The sequence below is a fragment of the Trachinotus anak genome, unplaced genomic scaffold, assembly GCF_046630095.1.
Source record: "Trachinotus anak isolate AG129_WGS33_773 ecotype Australia unplaced genomic scaffold, CSIRO_AGI_Tana_v1 ptg000008l, whole genome shotgun sequence".
Classification (NCBI taxonomy): Eukaryota; Metazoa; Chordata; class Actinopteri; order Carangiformes; family Carangidae; genus Trachinotus; species Trachinotus anak.
In genome coordinates this window covers 26502387-26520931 of record NW_027273859.1, presented here as the reverse complement: position 1 = coordinate 26520931, position 18545 = coordinate 26502387, and the positions used below count along the sequence as shown (strand labels likewise).

The following is an 18545-nucleotide window of genomic DNA, read 5'->3' as shown; positions in this document are numbered from 1 at the left end:
AACTTCTGTGGGGTCACAGGGAGTCACCGTGGCTTTTTTCTGGAAAAGAGAGCAGCCTTAAGCGAAGACAGACACAAACCCTAATCAGCCTTGACATGGAGTCCATCAGAACTTACTGAGAGGTTTGAGGATGCTGTTGCTGGCCTCATCGTTGTTTTCTGTGTCCGACTTGTCAGAGGTGTTCTCCATCAACTTCTCCTTTCTGTCCTTGTGGCCGGGTCTCCGACGGTGACGCCTCCGACGTCGATAGCTCTTGGGCACGTGCACTCCGATGTAAATGGTGTGGTGACCTGCAAAAACCAAAGAAGCACATGAACTCTGACACTAAACATCCTGACGAATTCGGAAAAACTGCAAACAATGACATGGGACAAGCTCAAAATCCCTATCAGCACGTGCAAAACCGAACGTGAACATTGAACACTGAACGTTTAGAAAATCAGGACGTGACCGCTGCAGCGCTGCAGGGTAATTGAAGTACAGTACATAACCTTAACCGAATCAGGACCATTATTCTAACAGTTCAACAGGGAACATTCTCACGTGGCCCGCAACAGCATAACGGAGCAGGGGTAGAGAGGTTGCAGTGCACTGTCAAAACAAATATTTGGGCAGAAAAAGAAGTCGCACAGAGCAGTGAAGACACCATGACTGCTTGCATGACTACATCCTTGTTATATATATTGGCACAATGCCAACAGGAGTTTTGCATGTAGCTGGGTTGGTTTAGGGTCAATAAAGACGAGCACACCGGACTGTTTGCTAACAACATACCATTCAGATGGACGCAGTTTTGACGCTAACATCTACTGCAACCGTTTTCAGACATGCTGGTCATTAGGCTGATATTTGGGAAGGTGTCTGATTCAGGGAATTCATCCTTAACTAATTTACTTAACTTTACTATTATGGGTGTGGAATTTGAGAATGGAGTTTAATCCACACACACCTGGATGATACAATGATGTTACGCCAAGCACTGAACCCTACTATAAACCCTTTCTTTTACAACACTTGCTGATTTAATAATATGATTGCAACTCAATAATTACTAATAACATACTGCACATGCTGCAAAGATGGGCAAACAAGATTAGGCAGTTTAAAATGCCAGTTTATTATTATTAGGAACACCTAGCTAAAACAAATAAAACAGTCCTGCAATAAAACCTCCTTGATGAAAGTTAGAAAGTGCAGTTTTTGTTGAAACTGCTTTACAGAGCTGTTGATTCAACTTTATGGTCGTTTTGGAGAATGTAGTCTGTTTTGTTGTTGAACTTTACTGTGATATCTATTGCAGGACTGTTGTATTAGACTCCATTCATTTTTCTGAAGTGAACCTTACTGGGAAACTGGAAATTTGCTTGGTTGTACACTAAAAAGCAGCGTTCTGTACTGCAACTGTGCTTTGTCCCAAAAGCCCCTGGGCCATCAAAGAGTACCAACCACTGCAGCTAAATGTAGACCCTGGTATCGCAGTTAAAATGGGCTACTCGACACCATTAGTTTTCATTAGGTACCTAATAAACCAAGTATATTGTCTACAAGTAAGTGTATGATATTTTATATTATAAAGAATGATTTTGGGTGAAGTATCACTTTAATGTAAGTTTTCTATACATACTGTACTGTATATTCCAATATCAAGTTCCCTGTCCTACAACACTTCAAAACAGCCACTGTGATCAATAATTTGTAAGCTGACTGTTATTTCCTCTTCAGTTCCAGGGTTTAGTTTTAGTGATTGTAATGTATTTTAAGTAAATTCTGATAATCAATAATTCTTCACCTTCTCTCCACTACCGGCATACCTTTCTCTAATGTTTAACAGTTCAGGCCTCCCAGAAACCTACAATCTTGAACCCATTTCAAACACCACATGTCTCCTTCCTAAGCAGAGGAAGACTATTAAAAAAAACAACCTTTCAGAGTAAACATAAAAAAAGTGCTCCTGAAACAAAAGGCTCAATGCAATCAGTGTCAAACGTTGCCTCTTTGAGCAGGTCGGGTAACGTTGGGCCAAGCACTGCACATGACCCAACCAGGAAGTGGCTGAACCCCTCAACACAACAAACAATGATCTCTCTTGAAGCACAACAGTGCTCATTATTCACTCGTACCACAATGCCTTGTGTTTTAGGGGTTCATCTAAATTCACTGACACCGACGGCTCAGCATACCAAGCAAATACTGGACATCAGAGATGAGGAAGCTCTGAACAGCTTTGAACAGTGTTACCTTACTGTAAATCACAGGGAATATTTTACCTGGCCACACTTTCTGCTTCTCTTTCAGTGGTCAATTTTTCAATGTGGTTTTCAGATGAACTTTTGAGGTTAAATAAATGCAGAAAATTGGTTTTAAATACTGGATAAACTTTCTCCCACAACTAGAGGAGCAAACTAGAAATATACAGTTTTATTAAAATGGTCAAAATTGTTAACAGTTAAAGATATGCTATGGATAAAGATATATGACGTATAAAGGGATATTTGACAAACATCATTTAACAATTCCTTCAGTACATCAGTCTCTTTTGGTAACTTTCCCCTCTCACATTGCACAAGAGGAAAGAAAAACAAAGACAGGAACACTGAGAAGTGGTGAAAAAAAACATGAGAGGGACAGATAGACAAAGAACTGGAGACAGAACCAGCATCACCCACACCACAGTTGCTGCTAAGTGGGCTTTTGGTTCAACAAAGACGGTACCTGTCCCATGTTTATGTGATAACATAAAAACATAGGGCACAAGATCAATCGTTCAAGGCTAAAGCCCTGATGGCATCACCGGCAAGAAAGGAAAAAAAAAACAACTACTTTTAAAAAAAGCTGATGCAAGTTCAGTCAGACAACTGCAGCAGGTTCAACTTAAGATTGTGTGATTCAATTAATGGCCTGTCACAATATTAAATCTAACATTAAAGCTCCGACCTGTGGATGTTGTACTTCTCTTTCTGTATTGTTTTATACCAGATTTCCTAATATTTTCTTATTCAAGTTTTTTTTTTGAACGGACCAGTCACAGGCCAGTGCTACACCCATTAATGTCTGTGACTGAGTGAGTGACTGAGTGATGAAGTTACGCCATTGGTCAGTTGAATGTGTTGGACTCATTGCCATTGGTTTTTCAAAATAAATTGGTGAGGACAGTTTCTATTAAGTCATCGGGAAGTGTTTACAGCAGATCTACAACAGTTTTCTACGACTGTATTTCCTCAAAAAGTGACTGCGGCCTTTATTTATCTGCACTGCAGAAGGTAACAGGTGTTTATTAGAGGCCAGGCTTTATTTCTACCTCTCTTTATTACATATAATTGGTTATACTGTTATTTTTGTTTGATGCCTTGTTTTCAATCAGAAAACTAAATTCTAAGCAAAACACTAATGGAACAGATATATAGTTATTCATATTTATATAAATGTCCAGTAGTGGCTTTAACCTTCAAACTGGTTCATTAAGAAACATTAGAGTCGACCAAAGAAGCAATCAGATTCACCAGACAGCAACTGGGCATTACAGCAAGATCCAGAAGCAGATGGCCGGACAGCAAGAAAGGAGAATGGAGATATAGCCAAATAGAAAGACATATAGACCACAGTGCTATTAAAGGTGATAGATGAGCAATAAAGCAGAGCGTGAAGATGTTTGCACAGACTGAACAGCAGCAAGAAAGGAGGTGAGAGAATGAAAGAGTGATGGAGGAGAAGGAATAAAAAATAGTCAAGTCGAGTCAAGGGGCTGGAAAGGAAGATTTGCACACTGCCAGGGCAGCTTTGTAAAACGACTTCCTCTTCTTTTTTTTTGGATGGAAGAAGAACTTCTTTTGGAGCTGCCCTTAAGCTCACGCTGAATGAAATGAAATCCTTGTGTGTGCTAGGAGGTTTGTTGAGCTCACTAGATTTCTGAGGAGAGGCAACGCCACCGCCAGTTTCCCCAGTAACCATGCTGCTGGGACCTGCCCAGTGGGGAGGATGGCAACACGCCACACAGCACCGACAGCATGCTAATACTGAACAGCTTTAAAAATATACCGCTGGATAAAAGAGGGAGATGTTGACAGTTGGACTTTTTTGTTTTGCGACTCCTGTTGGTTTCTGACTCAGCAGTAAAAGGCAATATTTTGAAACTTTTAATTATGTCACAACAGTAAAATACGCATCATGTTTAGGAGCATGGGTGTCTGTCTAATAGGCATTGTAACTACAGTAATAATGTCAAATTTCATAATTTCCATATATACAGTATCTGGATTGACCTCATATCATTAGCTGTGTCAGAAGGAAAAGAAAATGTAGCCAAAGGTCACAAAGTGGGACCTTTGCTGTCGTCTATCTTGATCATTGACACCGTCTGTGACGCAGGGTTAGATTCCAATTATGTTCCTGGAGTGAAAACACAGACTAATCAGCATCAGATAAAAATTATTTGGCCATCGGACCAAAGCTCCTCTCACAGAGGTTTATCTTGTACAATGTGAAAAATGTCAAACTACCTCATCTCTTTGTTGTCAGTTGGCTCTGAGCGAGCAGCTGGGAGGACACTGAGCTCAGCGGAGAGTCCAAAAAGAGAATCAGCCGCAGACGAGAACACACGCAGACACGGCTGAGACCAACGCTGGTTACGCACAGGAAGTCAGACAGACTGAAGCAGGGTTCAAGCTGAGGTGACACCTGACAAAATGTTGATCTCCAGCACCAGGGACACTGCTGTGCAAATTCTATTGCTGACTCTGTTCTATTAATCATGTGCAAAGGTAAGTTACTCAAAGCATCATTCCAGTGGTTTTACACATTTAGCCCAATTTCTATAAAAATCAGACAAAATCAGACAAAAAGGCTGGTGCTGGAACAATTCTGACTACTTCCCTCAAAAGAAACAAAACAAAACAAAACATGAGGTTGTTGGATGGTAAAAAGAGCCACATGCGAGGCCCTTTAATTTTCTGGACTAGAGCCAAGAAAACTGTGTTGTTTTGTGCGGATTAATGTCATCACCATGTAAACCTAACCTTGCTCCTTGGCAACAAGAAGGCTCATGAGCAGCAAAGACAGTTTGAAAAAATGTAAATGGACACCCTTACATTAGATTTTATAGTTCAACATCTAAAAACACACACAATCTACAGTTTAATATAATGAGAAATTCAAATGCAGTTCAACTACTTTCCATGCCAATAGAATAGATTTATAATATTACATATCATTATCATTGAAGACATCAACCATACTGGATGTTTTCTGTCCCTTTCTCTTTGTTGTCCTGTAGGTCTTTGAATGGATTAGTGTGGTAAACACAGGATCACATGCTCCTTGTTCTACATCTTTCTCATGCCAGCTTGCCAAACAGGTGAGCGGGAAGGTCTACATACAGGAAGTGCGTAAAATTTAAAAGCCTAAATGACGCCCTTCCTGTTTCTCTCAATTGGCGCTTTAAAAAAATAAAACAATTCAGAAGAACTGAGTTGTTTAGGAAAAAAGAAAAAACCTCCAATTTAAAAAGCTGGTTGAACTAAAAAAATGTTTGATGCTCCCTGCAATTTGTGTTTCTGTTGCCTTGCACTCTAAATCATATGGAAGATAAAATAACATTTTGTCACATGCAGAGAGATGAACATGTACAGGTACAGGTAAACTTACCCTCTACCTCCTCCTCGTCACAGATGTGCTTGAGTAAGGACGCCCCCCGGTCCAGCACCGCCTCGTCCTCCATCCTGTAGTAGTAAAAGAGGAAGAAAGACTGCTCACACTTTTCCTCGAGCGACAACGTGGAGCCATAGCGCTTGGGCTCATTCACCTGCAACAAGTTCGGACTAGGACTCAGTCTGGTGCTGCTGGTGGCGCTCATCTCTACCCATCAAAGACTCATTGACAGACGCCCTGCGTGACTACCTCAACACCCAGAGATAGCACCTTAATATATGCTTTTCAGTAAATAAACTATCCCCTAGTGTGAGAATGTGTGTCGTCCTTGAGGAGGGCAAAGTGCGCAGTCGATAGGTAAGATGTAATGGATTTAATCTGGTGGAGGGGGGTGAGGGAGAGGACAGGAAGTCTCTGCTAATTGAGTGTGATGGCCAGAGTGACCGGTCATGCGCAAAAAAACGCCCGACTGACTGACTGAGACTTGAACCCATCAAAATCTGGATCTGGCTCCGTCTGCACTTCATCTATTAGACACTGAATCAAGGTGTTGTGTTTTATTACTGAAGGGAAAAAATAATTTGAAAAAGTACCAGCTAGTGTTGTGTCTAATCGGTCACACGCCCACACACACTACAAAGCCTCTCCATCTGGCAGGTAATGCCTGCCAGCCCCCCTCTTCACCACCCTCCACCTAAGAAACAAGTGGGGCATCACATGTCTGTCTACTCATCCGCCCTTACAGGATTACGCCGGCTTTACTTAAGTGACAACACACACACACAAACCCGTAACAGACTGGAGCGTCGGAGCCTCCACTGCTCTCCAAGACAACTCCACACACTTACACACACACACACACACAGACACACACAGACACACACACACACACACACTCGTCCTCACCTCAATCCAGCCACACTGTTTCCCAACAAACATCAACATGAAATGGTTTAAAAAAGCTAAAGAGAAGTTTTGTTTGTTTGATTTCATGGTGAGAGGAAATACTGTATATGTGTATTCTCAGTCAGCTACGTTCATGCTGAGCGGGTGGCTGCCACAGAAATAGAAAAGAAGTCATGCATTCATTACCAAAAACTTCTGATTTTATTATTTGTACATCAAATATACTCTTTTTATTTAGGACCCCCATCCCCCACCCCACTAAATCACCAACACACAAACAAGCACCATGTCAAGTAGGACCAGAACTACTTAAGCCTTGGGTTTTGCCCTAATAGGATCATAGAGAAATTAGTTTGTTCTGTTGATCAACGCAACATCTAAAAAATGTTTCTGTTGCAAGATTATTTAAAGACATTTTTTAAAATTATTATAATCAACATTGATTTTGAGCCACAGAAAAGCAGAGCTTTTCCAACAATATTACCAATAATTATTATTAATATTTGCAGTAATAGTGGCAGGAGAAGGTGGATATATGGTGGTGGATATAAGTGGTGTATATCTTATATATTTCCCAACCCCTAATATGAGGATACTTTTGTTAAAATGATGTCATTCATAATTTCAGTCATTCTCTACAGAAACTAAATCCACTCTTCAAAGTGAACTGGACACCAGGGGCTCAGGGGTCAAAGGTCAACTAGAGAACAGTATTCTTCTAGCTGGCTCTACGGCTCACTAAAAGACGTGCTAACATGAGGAGAGTCAGTTTGATGCATCAAGTTCATGTTATAGAGACCAGACACAGATTCAGTTGATCAGTGAGGGTCTGAGTAATTACAAACACAGAAGAGGAAGTGTGTTTGAAACAAACTCCCATCACTGCTAAATGATCAGTGTTATTTTAACTTTTAAACTCAACATCTACAACAGTATCATCTGTGTTTCTATACAATCAGAGTTGTTTTAACACTTGCTGATGGTTTTGAGCTCTACAAGTACACAACTCTCCAATCAACAAAAAATAAACACTTCTTTTATTCTAGAAATAAAGCTGTTTAAGCTTGTAGGCTGTTTTGTCATTTTTGCTGTTCTCAGCACATATTGACAATACTTGTAAGAACTAAGACCTCTACACAGGTTTCTAGTCGTTAATGAGGGTAAAATGAATTGCTCTTTATTAATATTACCACCACTAATACTAATATTACCTACATGTTTGACATAGCTGACTGGTCGCACAAGAATCTTCAATGAAAATAAGTTATCAAGCCTCAGTATTGAAGTGTATCTCTGCCTGCTCTGGGTCAACTGGTTTTAATGGAGACAACCGTGATTCAGCCACAGTTAAAAGCTGAGGCTGGGGCCTCACCAGCTCTCCTACTTCTTTCTTCCTCCATTGCCACCTATAGAACAACCCTGGGCATAACAGGCCAAACTCCACTCAGCCTGAGCTGAGGCCCCACACACGTCTGCAGCCAGGTTGTGTTTCTATTCTCAGTTGTGTATCATTAATCTGTTTGTTTCTATCTGAAAAGGTGATTATTATTATCACTGCCCTTTTTTTTCTTTTTTCCTTTTCTCTCCTCTCCCTTGGTGTTTCATGACCTGAGTAAGGTGGGGGGTGGGGGTTAAGGAGTAGGGGTTTGGAAGTGTGTGTGTGTGTGTGTGTGTGTGTGTGTGTGTTTGGGGGGGGGGGGCTTTTCTGTTGTACTCCACCACATGTTTTAATATTCTGTATGTGCAGTTAATCCAACACAAAAGCAGCAGGTTAGACAATAGGACCACAAACAATCCCAGGGCAAAATCCTGTCTCTGGATACTTGTGTACTCTGCAGGCTGCTGATGTCAGCTTGTAGTAGAGCGAGTGAGCCCTAGCTGAAGGTGACAATTGCTGTAGCATCAATTAAAACTGTTACACCACTGAACCACATCCACTGGCAGTGATTCCCTTTTGTTAACAGCTCACGCACACCTCCAGCGGAAGGAGTAAGAAATCACCTTACAACCATAGTTCATTCCTTTTTACAGAAGGTATGAGGCGTCCGGCTGAGATAAATGCTTGTCAGACAAAAAGAAACAGCAGTGCTAAAGTTCGGGACTTCCGTTGGACTTTTATAACTTTGCTTTGCTTATAACTTTGAAAACTGTCTCTTGGTCTCATCTCTGCCTTCAGATTACTGAAACATTTTCTGCTTTCAATCTGTGTCACAGATGCAAAGGAAATATCTCAAAGTGAAGGTTTGGCATTTACCCAATTACCGGGAGTAAGAAGAAGAAGAAGAATGGGAAAAGAAAAAAATGAACACAGGAATGCAAATTAGATTACCAGAACCTGTGCATTTAGAGTGTTTGAGGGTGGATTTTTCCTTGAATCAATATTTGAAGATATGTGTGTATTGATGAGCAATAGCTGAACCTTCAAACAACCTTATTACAAGCTGTTCATGCAATCAAAACTTGACAGGCTGTTACTTTGCACTGGTGATTGTATATTAGCTGCTATCTGTCTGTAACTTAGCAGATAAGATTATCAGTCTCCCTGTCCTTGTAGAGCCCACAGTAATCTACATGTAGCCTATATTCATGTGTCTAGAGAGGAAAGAGTGTTCTCTGTACCCGAGCTGATGCAACTGTCCACTGCGAGTCCAAACCATGGACCCATCAAACAGCCTTTAGGCATCTGGACTATGTTATGGTATACAGTATCTGCTGGAGTCATCACATGAGGTCTGAATAAATGCGTCCAGGTCATGTATCTAGTATCCTGTACTCCAAATCAAGTCAAATCCCTGATGCAAACAAGGCAAAATGTCATCACATATCAGATGTCTCTAAGGCTCAAAGGGTTTCGCCTCACAATAAAAGGACACCTACAGTGTTTGATAAATGATAGCCACACTGGGCTTTCGTCTGACAGGAGTTTTCACTGTGCATGAGGCTGAAAATCAAAGCTTTGTTTCTTGGGGACTGTCACAAAAACACTAGACCAAAACTTTCCACTGCTTGTTCAAAATGAACAGGGGTCACACGGGAAGTGGAGTGATCAGGGATCAACTGGGATTTAAAGCCCTGAAATAGTGTAAGATAATTAGATAAATGTCAAATTGCCTCACTTAGTTGACAGTGATTTGGCTGAATTTTATTCCATTTTAATGACTTTTAATAGGTTTTTGTTGCACAGCTCTGCGCAGCACTAGACTTGGACATATTGGCAAAACTGCAGCTGACTTAAAATTTCCAACAAGAGCCTGGTTCATGTACCTCCATGACAGATGCAGAGTCATCAGCTCTAATGATGGCCCTCACATATTTAAAAAAAAAAAAAAAGTAAATCCAGATGCATAAGTGAATCTCTAAGATCCAATATATACCAATTTCATGCTTCTGTGATTGTTCAGAATTAAAGCAACAAAAGCGGTGCGTTTATGTTCGCTCTAGTTTCCGCACAATCGTATCTGAGGTATGTTTTAAGCAATTACACGGCTGCTCATGTCTTGACACTTAAACTTTAACATTTTCAAACAGTAAATGACCTCTAAGTAGTTTGTTAGCTCACACTGAGATCAGATACAATGATTTACTCTTTACGTGAACTTGAAAGTCACCTGCAGTGCGCAGACCGGCTGCACTGACTCAAAGTATAAACTTCACCTTTTTGAAAGTCAGATCATGTGTGTTGTAACTTGTCAAATCTTGTTATTGATAACACTTGTTCCTGAAGTGCACCTGAGCTATTAAGCATTCATTTCTCTTCACATTAAGCACACACACACACACACACACACACACACACACACACACACACACACGTGCATCATAACCACTTCATTCAAGATCAAGTGGAGTGAGAAGCACTCCTCTAAGGCTCGTTGAGGTCACTTACTTCTTGCCGCTGCTCATCTCTTCAGGTTGCGTGTAATAAATCTCCTTACTGAATACGCTGAGCAGAGCGGGTCACCAGAGCGGCTGCTGATGTTTGACCTGACAAAGTAGCACATGGACAGGTTATTTCTCTGCTCTCTGTGGATTCAGTGCACATACCTTCACAGTCTGTCATAACAATGAGTTGGAAGGAAGCCACAATAACAACATGACAAATCCAGAGAGATGTTATACAGCACAGGTATCAAAGTAAGACTGAGTATGCACCTGCTGTTGTCCAAAAATGAATGATTGATGAGATTTGAAAAACACAGTACAGCCAAATATTACTACAGGAGTGCTACAGGCACATTTAAAAAAAAAAAAAAAAGGAAAAACACAAAAATATCATAGTGACACTCCTTGTGCACCATTGCAAAAACTGTGGTAATTCTTTGATAAATTCCAGGTCAATTTCCAGAACATTAGCACAGTTAATGATATGATGCAGTAAACAGTAAACAGTCAACAGCACAGGAGTTGAGAATAGTAGCACAAACGCACGCCAGGTGTTGTGTCTGTCCCAAAGAACCGAGTCACCAAAACAAAACACACTCCAGCTGCGCATTTACGCACAAGCCGTCCTTTACTGTTGTGATGAATCCTGAACCGTTTCAACAAAACTCCGCAAAAAGGTCGTTAAAGTCCTCAAAGCACCGCTGTCGGAAAACTGGCAGAAACCCATGTGCTTTATGACCAAGACACCTCTTCCCACATGCACACAGGGCCTCAAGAAACCGGGTTATGTCGTTGAGTTGCATGAAGACTTACCGCTGAGTGTGTTTTTATCTTTGGCTCTGTGCGTGTGGCTCCTGCTGTCAGCCCTGCGGTGGCATGGAGGTGAAGAAGTCTACTTCCACTGCTCCGGGAAGTTTGTCTGTGGCATTGTGCGGCGGCTGCGCTCAGCATGCTGCCGCCTCTATCAGCTGGACCATCCTTCTGTCAACGCCACTCCTCCGGTGGGAGGTCAGATCGCTCCAGCACCTCTCCAGCCCCCCCTCCCCATTTCAACCAAGTCATTGCAGGCTGCAGTTGAGCCACACACGCTCAAGGCTTTAATGAAGACGATTCAACACTGAAGTCAGCAATCTGTGGACATGACTGAAAACATAAACAAAAGTTAGATATTTTTATTTCTGTAAAGATAAAAAATTTACAAAATGTGAAGTAATTATTCTACATAAATACATTTAAAAATAAAAATATACATAATTCGGACTTGTTTCTTTCAATATCCCTGATTTGCGGAACCACAAATGAATAATTTGTGTGTTTCTGTATTTGCACCATTAAAAACGGACAGCTGTGTGTTTGGTTATAAAGCCATCCAGGACGTCTGGAGAGTCTTGCAGGATTGTTGCAGTGTCTTCATGAGGGAGACTCACTGGGACTGTTTATTTATGTCAGTGAATGACGGATTTTTAATCTACAGCGCCATCGGTTGGAGGCAGCAGAGCACGATGAGCTGTCACTGCCTCCATATAATCCCCCGGCAGTGGCCTGAAGAAAAGAAGAAACAGGTACAACAGCAATCTACTAAAAAAAAAAAACACTTGGGTGAATCAGCCATTTATAAAATTTCTTGTATGATGAATTACTATTTCACCTGTTTGGACTTGATTGCACATATCCCAGTAAAATTCTGAATACAAAAATACCTTTTTTTTTTTGCATGTCATTCAGTTTCATATACTGTAGCTGCAAAGTCCTTCAGGACCTAAGTAAACCTGTGTCTTTGAGATTTGCTCAGCTCATTAACTCATGTCTGTCAAGCAAAGTAAAGCAGGAAAATCCAGCAGATTTTAACATGTCAGGGCTGAGTCACAGCAAAGAGACCAATCATGGGAGAAATCTTCTGCTTTTTTCCTCTACAAGGACCAGGGAAGGTTAAATCTTTACTTTCCTTTGAAAGAGGGAAAAATTAAACCTGATAATTCACGCATGCGCATTCTAAAGTGTTGCCAGATTTGGCGGTTTTCCGTTTTCTTTACGGGAGTGGTCGCTTCAATTTAGGCTGCATTTTCCCAAAGTATGGGTATATTAAAGAGGTTTAAACAGTAAAGGTGGTAGGGGATACTGTCTACATATTTACATTACATATTGTGTAACTTAAACAATAAACTAAACAATAATAGCAAAAGAAAAAGAAGATATTCTTCGATTGAGTGTGACTTATGCTATCTGAGGACACTGTTATCTCCATGACCATGGCAAAACATACAGAAACCTAAAAATAGAAAAATAAAGTACATTAATTTATTGATAGCTGTCACAAATTTAATTTTCCAAAATTGAAATAAACGTAGGCAAAAAAACCCAAAAAAAACTGAGCTGATGTTGTAGCCTGCAGCGTAACTCACTGAATCCAAGGCGACATTATAATGTTTTTGTTAACATTTACATATAAGCAAAGACATTTAACATTTGAAATAACAGTATCCAAAAAACATGAAAATTAAGAATTGGACTAATCTTGCTATAACTAAGTGTGTTCGCTCTGATTGGGCTAATTTTTATCTGTCAAATCTGGCAACACTGTCCTCTGGCATCACCTTTAAAGCAGTAGCAAAAAAAATTGAGTTTCAGTAGCTAAATGAAACTGAAACTGAAACTAAAGACACTATAAAGTGATGCGGACATTATTATTTGTGGACAGAAGAAGTCCAACACCTGCTGGCTCCTAGCTTTGGCTCTGATGAACCCGATGAACCCAGTTTAATGTGTTTGTCAACGCTTGTTTGGTGAAAACAGCTGCCTGCTGACAGTGGTGAGACAGAACATACAGTGGAGTAAATGAGCTGTAAAATCTAAACAGTCAGCTCAGGAGAGCTACAGTGAACTACACCTTTTCCATTACATATATTGTTGTTTGTTCTTGTTCATATTAGAAAACATCTTAATGAAGCTCAAAAGTAATTTTTGGTTATAATAATATTATTGGATTGTTGGTGGAGTCATACTGTATTACTGTTGATATGATCAAACTGAGTTGGGCTACTGTTTAAAAAATTGTAATTTAAAACAAAATATTATTTTTTGTTTTTGATGCATAAAAGCAAGAACAAAGTACTTTCTTTATATTTTGGATACTTTTGAATATCTTGATTTACAACTCAAAGTATATTGGTCTCACCGTATCTTCCAGTTTAAGTCATTGCATAAGTTCATTCTGAGCTCAGAAGAGCGCTATTCAAAATTAGAGAGGCCACACTTCACTGATACAATTAATGTTCAGATGTTCAAAGACAAGAAACCGTGTCGTTGGTCTTATGTAACATTCAGACTCAACATGTTTAAGTATCTGTTTTTTTCATGTGACTGGGAGTTGAATATCTACTCACTAACCTTTGTTGCTGTGTAACCTTTGCTCCTGCACTGAGCTCATGATTCTCAAATGCAGATCCCTGGATTACACACAGTAACACGAGAGTAACATTTAATTTCTATGAAAATCAAGGTTAAACATTACTTGCTTGGGATGTGTCAGGTGTCATCTAAGACACGCTCCGATACCTGATACTTTTTGGAAAGCTGGGGGCTATTGCCAAAACAAAGCCAGGAAAGGGACTTTATTAGAACATCATTTGTCTGAACTGTCTAGCCAGGAAGTGATTTGATATCATGTATGTCACAACAGATTTATACACACTATATGTCTGACCTGAGATTCATTTTTGTGTATGTATTGTTAATTTATCATTTATGTTTCAAAACAAGTTAAATTGTGATGTTAGGGACATTGAATGATAATGTGAAACCTTAAGCAGAATTTAGGCAAATATTTCTATGACTTCTTCTGTCTGCATGATTATAAAAGAGTGTATTATATGATTTCTTATTTTTTGTGGCATTTTGTTTCACTACTGAAATTGTATTATTTGCATTTTCTTTGCATCCTCCATTTGGAATAGACATCTTTATACTTAACACAATTTAAACAATTAATCAGTCATGTAATTATTAATGAGATAAAACCTTTCGGACACTTCGTATAAGCAAAATGATTAAGTAAACAACAAAAGACATCAGATATAATTGTTCAAATACAGTACTTGGGCCTGTATATCATACCAAAGAGCCAACGTGTTAGTGAATGAATTCATTAGCTTGGCTTTGTAACAGCTTTCAGTGGTTATTCAGGATAAGCACTTTTACCTGAACATGTCTAATCCAAAGTAAGAGACTGCTGTCTTGGGCTTTTCCATAATTTTCCACAAGTTGAAATTTGTTCTCAAAACAATGTTTTATGTTTTTATTCATAACACAAAATATTTTTAAGGCTAACATCAGTGCGACGTATCTTAAGACAGGTTAGTGTGAGGAAGGACCATCCCTCATACATGAGTGTATAACGCAAAACAGGTACTGTTTTACACATTTACAACCTCAAGCATGTCAGCATTTCCATGTTTTCCCTCATATATGTCAAGTTTTATTCATGGAAAAAAGGCAGTGGCGTTGAGGGAGGGGAAGACAGAATAACAACAAGGACCAGCTGCATCTTTTTTTCGCTGTTCTCAACTTCAAATTCAATTTCAGCAACATAAAGCCTATTAAGTACATGATTTTCCCTTCAAAAGGAGGTTTTTGAGATGTATTGGAATCGGCTTGTTGGTATTTTGTAGCTTGAAATGTGCTCTACAGCCTGTGTCTATCTGATGCTGCCACTTTGATCCCTGACATCTCTCCACAGCGTTTTATTTTGTGCCAGCTCACGCCTTTCATGTGAATTGTTCCAGGAAGTGTTGATCTACCTCACCCTTTTTCTCCGAAACTATCCAAACCACTCGATGACATTTAAAATGTGCAAAAAATTATTAAATCTGCAAAATGAATTAAATCATCATCATGAAGGAATTCAGTTAAATACACATTCCTGTCACAGTGGCAATAGTTATCAGATATTGTCTACTTAATTAACTGAGTTGTTGAGTTATTGTCAGAATGAATATCTTTTTTAAAAGGACCTTTTTCATGAAAATGAGTTGGAGTAACTCTTTTAAGACTCATCTTATTTTATCATATTAGATTATTAGATATTTATGAATGTTGTCACAATCCTCATATTAGTGCTACGTGCAAACTGCAGTGATGGAGGTGTTCATGAGGTTAAGTGCTTGAACATTACAGAACAAGTCATTCTTCCACATATTTATGTTTCCTCAGCGCTCTTGTATTGATGTTTTATTGTATGTAATGTTTTGTATCTGTTTAGTCTATTTTATTTTCATTACAAAAAAGCTGTTGAGCTAAACCAGATGCATTTGTTTTCAAAATGTCAGTACTGATCATTGTGCAGTGCGGTGCTCTCTATGGATTTTACAATTTAACAACAAGCAGTGACAAAAACAGAAGATGAATTCAAAATCAGCAGAACAGTTTGATCATGTCTTTGCTGTGGAAGTCTCAAAAATTAAACACTTACTAGCTTTTCCCTGAACTTTCAACCACTCGGTTGAGTTATCTCCACGACAACAGAGCAAATTCCATCCCTCGATGAGACTAGTCCCTGAAATGCAGTTGAAAAGAAGCTTTTCTTCTCCTTCACGCTTAACTACAATTAAGGTGATAAAAAATTAACACATTCACATTTGTCTCAACGTTAACATTTCTTTTCTCAAAGAAACATGATTTACTCATAAGTCTAAAGGACTAAGACAGAAACGATGCTGAAACTTTACATTTCAAGTTGTTACCGAACAATTAACAATAAGTTATTATAGAATTTGTATTATTCAGGGATGGCACCAATCCAGAGAGATCTCAAGCTATTTGATACCAAGAGTCTTATCAAAGTTTGACACGATGTGTAATGTCAATACAGATAATTGTAAACAGGAAGAAAAAACATCAAAGGCATGTTGAGTCCTGATTATAATGAAAAACAGACTTTAATTTTGTTTCATTTGAATACATATTTATTTTTATTATGATTTTTATGATAGACTATGATTTGTGATTATTTGATTTATATTTAAACAGTGTCTTTGATTTTAATGGATGATCAGAGGAGTTTATCTGTGTACTGCGTACAAGAGTATTCATTCTTCTTCTTGCTTTTTGTCATAATCTCTGCCTCGTTCCAAAATAAATAAAAGTGATTGTGGCACCCCCTGCTGTTTGTGTAATGTTATTCTATACATCTTTGGTCATCAGTGATTTCTGGTGGCTCCAGTGACCAGTGTTTACCGGCCTGTTAAAGCCACTTCCTGTCACTCACTCACTCTCGCTCACCTCCACCACCTCCCCGGTGGTGATGTGAACAAGCCTCACTTGTTTTTTGTTTCCCTTTTGTTTATTTTATGAACCATACAGCACTTACCTACACACGTCCACGCTTTCCACTCGCACACCATGCACTTCACACTGACTTTACTGAAAGTAAACACACCACACTCCATGATTTAGGACGATTTTGTTAGGAATTATATTTTCAATGATTGAACCAGCCACAGTTCCTCTGTCTCACATTCTTCTGTCTCTTCATGTAATTCCAGACCAGGACTCCACGCTATTCTGTCTATGAGATAGTTCCTTATGATTCTGGCTGTACATTTGGGCTTGTTGTCCTGCAGCAGAATGAATCTGGGATTTATCAGATGTCTCCTGATGGTGTGGTGTGATGGACAAGAAATCTAAACATCTAAAATGCCTGAAACCTTTGCACAGTGCTCAACATGAACTCTCTGCTTTGTTGATAAGGTGCATGATGGGAGATTTGTGAGTGGTGTAAGACACCTCTCCATCTAGTGGCCAGCAGAAATCTGTGTGAGTCAATTTTATCTTCCCCCTGTATCCTGTATTCTGTGTCTGAAACCAAACCTGTGCAGTAATGTAGAAGGTCAATTCAACTCTATGCAGCCTAATCTGAGCGGTACTGTGTGGTGTTACTGCTAAAATATCACCATCTGCTGGACACTGGATGTACAACAATGTGTTTGAATGTGGTTTTGCAGGATAACCGCTTTACAATCATAAGTACATCTGTAACTACTAATATACCAATTCTGTCCTGTAAATATAGTCTAAATAGGTGTTGTTGTATTGTAATGTATTTCCTGTCACAACTCTACAAATATTATAAACTGTACTATAACTGAAACCAGTCTGTGGTGTCAAATTATAAAAGAAAGTAAAACATTTTCCCAGATTCATGATTTGAATTTATTTTGACATTAGTCCAGACCCTGGCTTTCTCACAGATTAATGAAACCTAAGGTACAGACGTTCCTCATTTCAACGCTCGGGCTCTTTGTTATGAGACTTCAAACTGGTTCGAGACAGATTCTGTGTCCTTTGATTGTCCATGAGATGTCTTCATATTGAGTCAACTTGCTGCAGATTCAGAGATAAAATAAGTGCTTATGTGTCTTAGCCCACAGTCTATGGAAACACATTGAGAACGTTAAAACAGAAGCTGTATCCACATGTAGGGCTGAGCATTTCTGAGACGTAAACTCCCCAGTGTCCTCCCTGAACAACATCAGCATCAGAGGAGCGGACATGCAGAGTCTTTTTTATATTTTTTTGCTAAAGGGAAAAAAATTGCATCTTCACTCTTCAAACTCTGCACAGGTCTGGAACAATAATGTAAAATTACAATTATTTATGGTTGATCTCCTTTCTGATACCTTTCCACAGTCTCAACCATATGTACCAGTGGTGGAAGAAGTTTTAAGGTTACTTACTGAAGTAAATATATCAATACATTTTCTAAAACTACTCTAAGACAAGTAAGAGTTTTGCATTTAAAAGTAAACATATATAAGTATAATTACATAATCATAAATATCTGAAGCACTTGATGAAGGTTTTAATTTAGCTACTGTCTCCTGTAAGTTGCACAGAGAAGCATGACTCGATGCTTAGCCTTATGATCACACTCTATGGCAGTAAATTACACGATGAAGAGACAAAAGCTGTTCTGAGATCAGATGTGAGGCGAGATATCGGTCTAAATGATGCAAAAGCATGAGGGAATATTATAAAAAAAATAAACACTTCATTAAATACATACATTTGGGGGAAATGTTGGAAAAAAATGTTACCTATGTAAGAATTTTTTTAATTTC

The 18545-nt window shown here is 39.1% G+C and overlaps 1 protein-coding gene across 7 annotated transcripts in view; it reads right to left on the bottom strand.

The window, feature by feature from the left end:
* slc4a4a (solute carrier family 4 member 4a) overlaps window positions 1-11286 on the bottom strand; it is a 60844-nt gene extending 49558 nt beyond the window's left edge. For all 7 annotated transcript variants that reach the window (XR_011691695.1, XR_011691694.1, XM_071483893.1 and 4 more), the window contains exons 1-4: window positions 11245-11286; window positions 10436-10533; window positions 5641-5714; window positions 117-290 (exon numbers count right to left, since the gene is read on the bottom strand). Coding sequence is in view for 5 of the 7 variants with exons in the window: in XM_071483893.1 (XP_071339994.1) it covers window positions 117-290; window positions 5641-5714; window positions 10436-10452 (265 nt within the window). In the remaining 2 variants the exon portion in view is untranslated. The remainder of the gene's footprint in view (window positions 1-116; window positions 291-5640; window positions 5715-10435; window positions 10534-11244) is intronic.
* Window positions 11287-18545: the final 7259 nt, after the last annotated feature.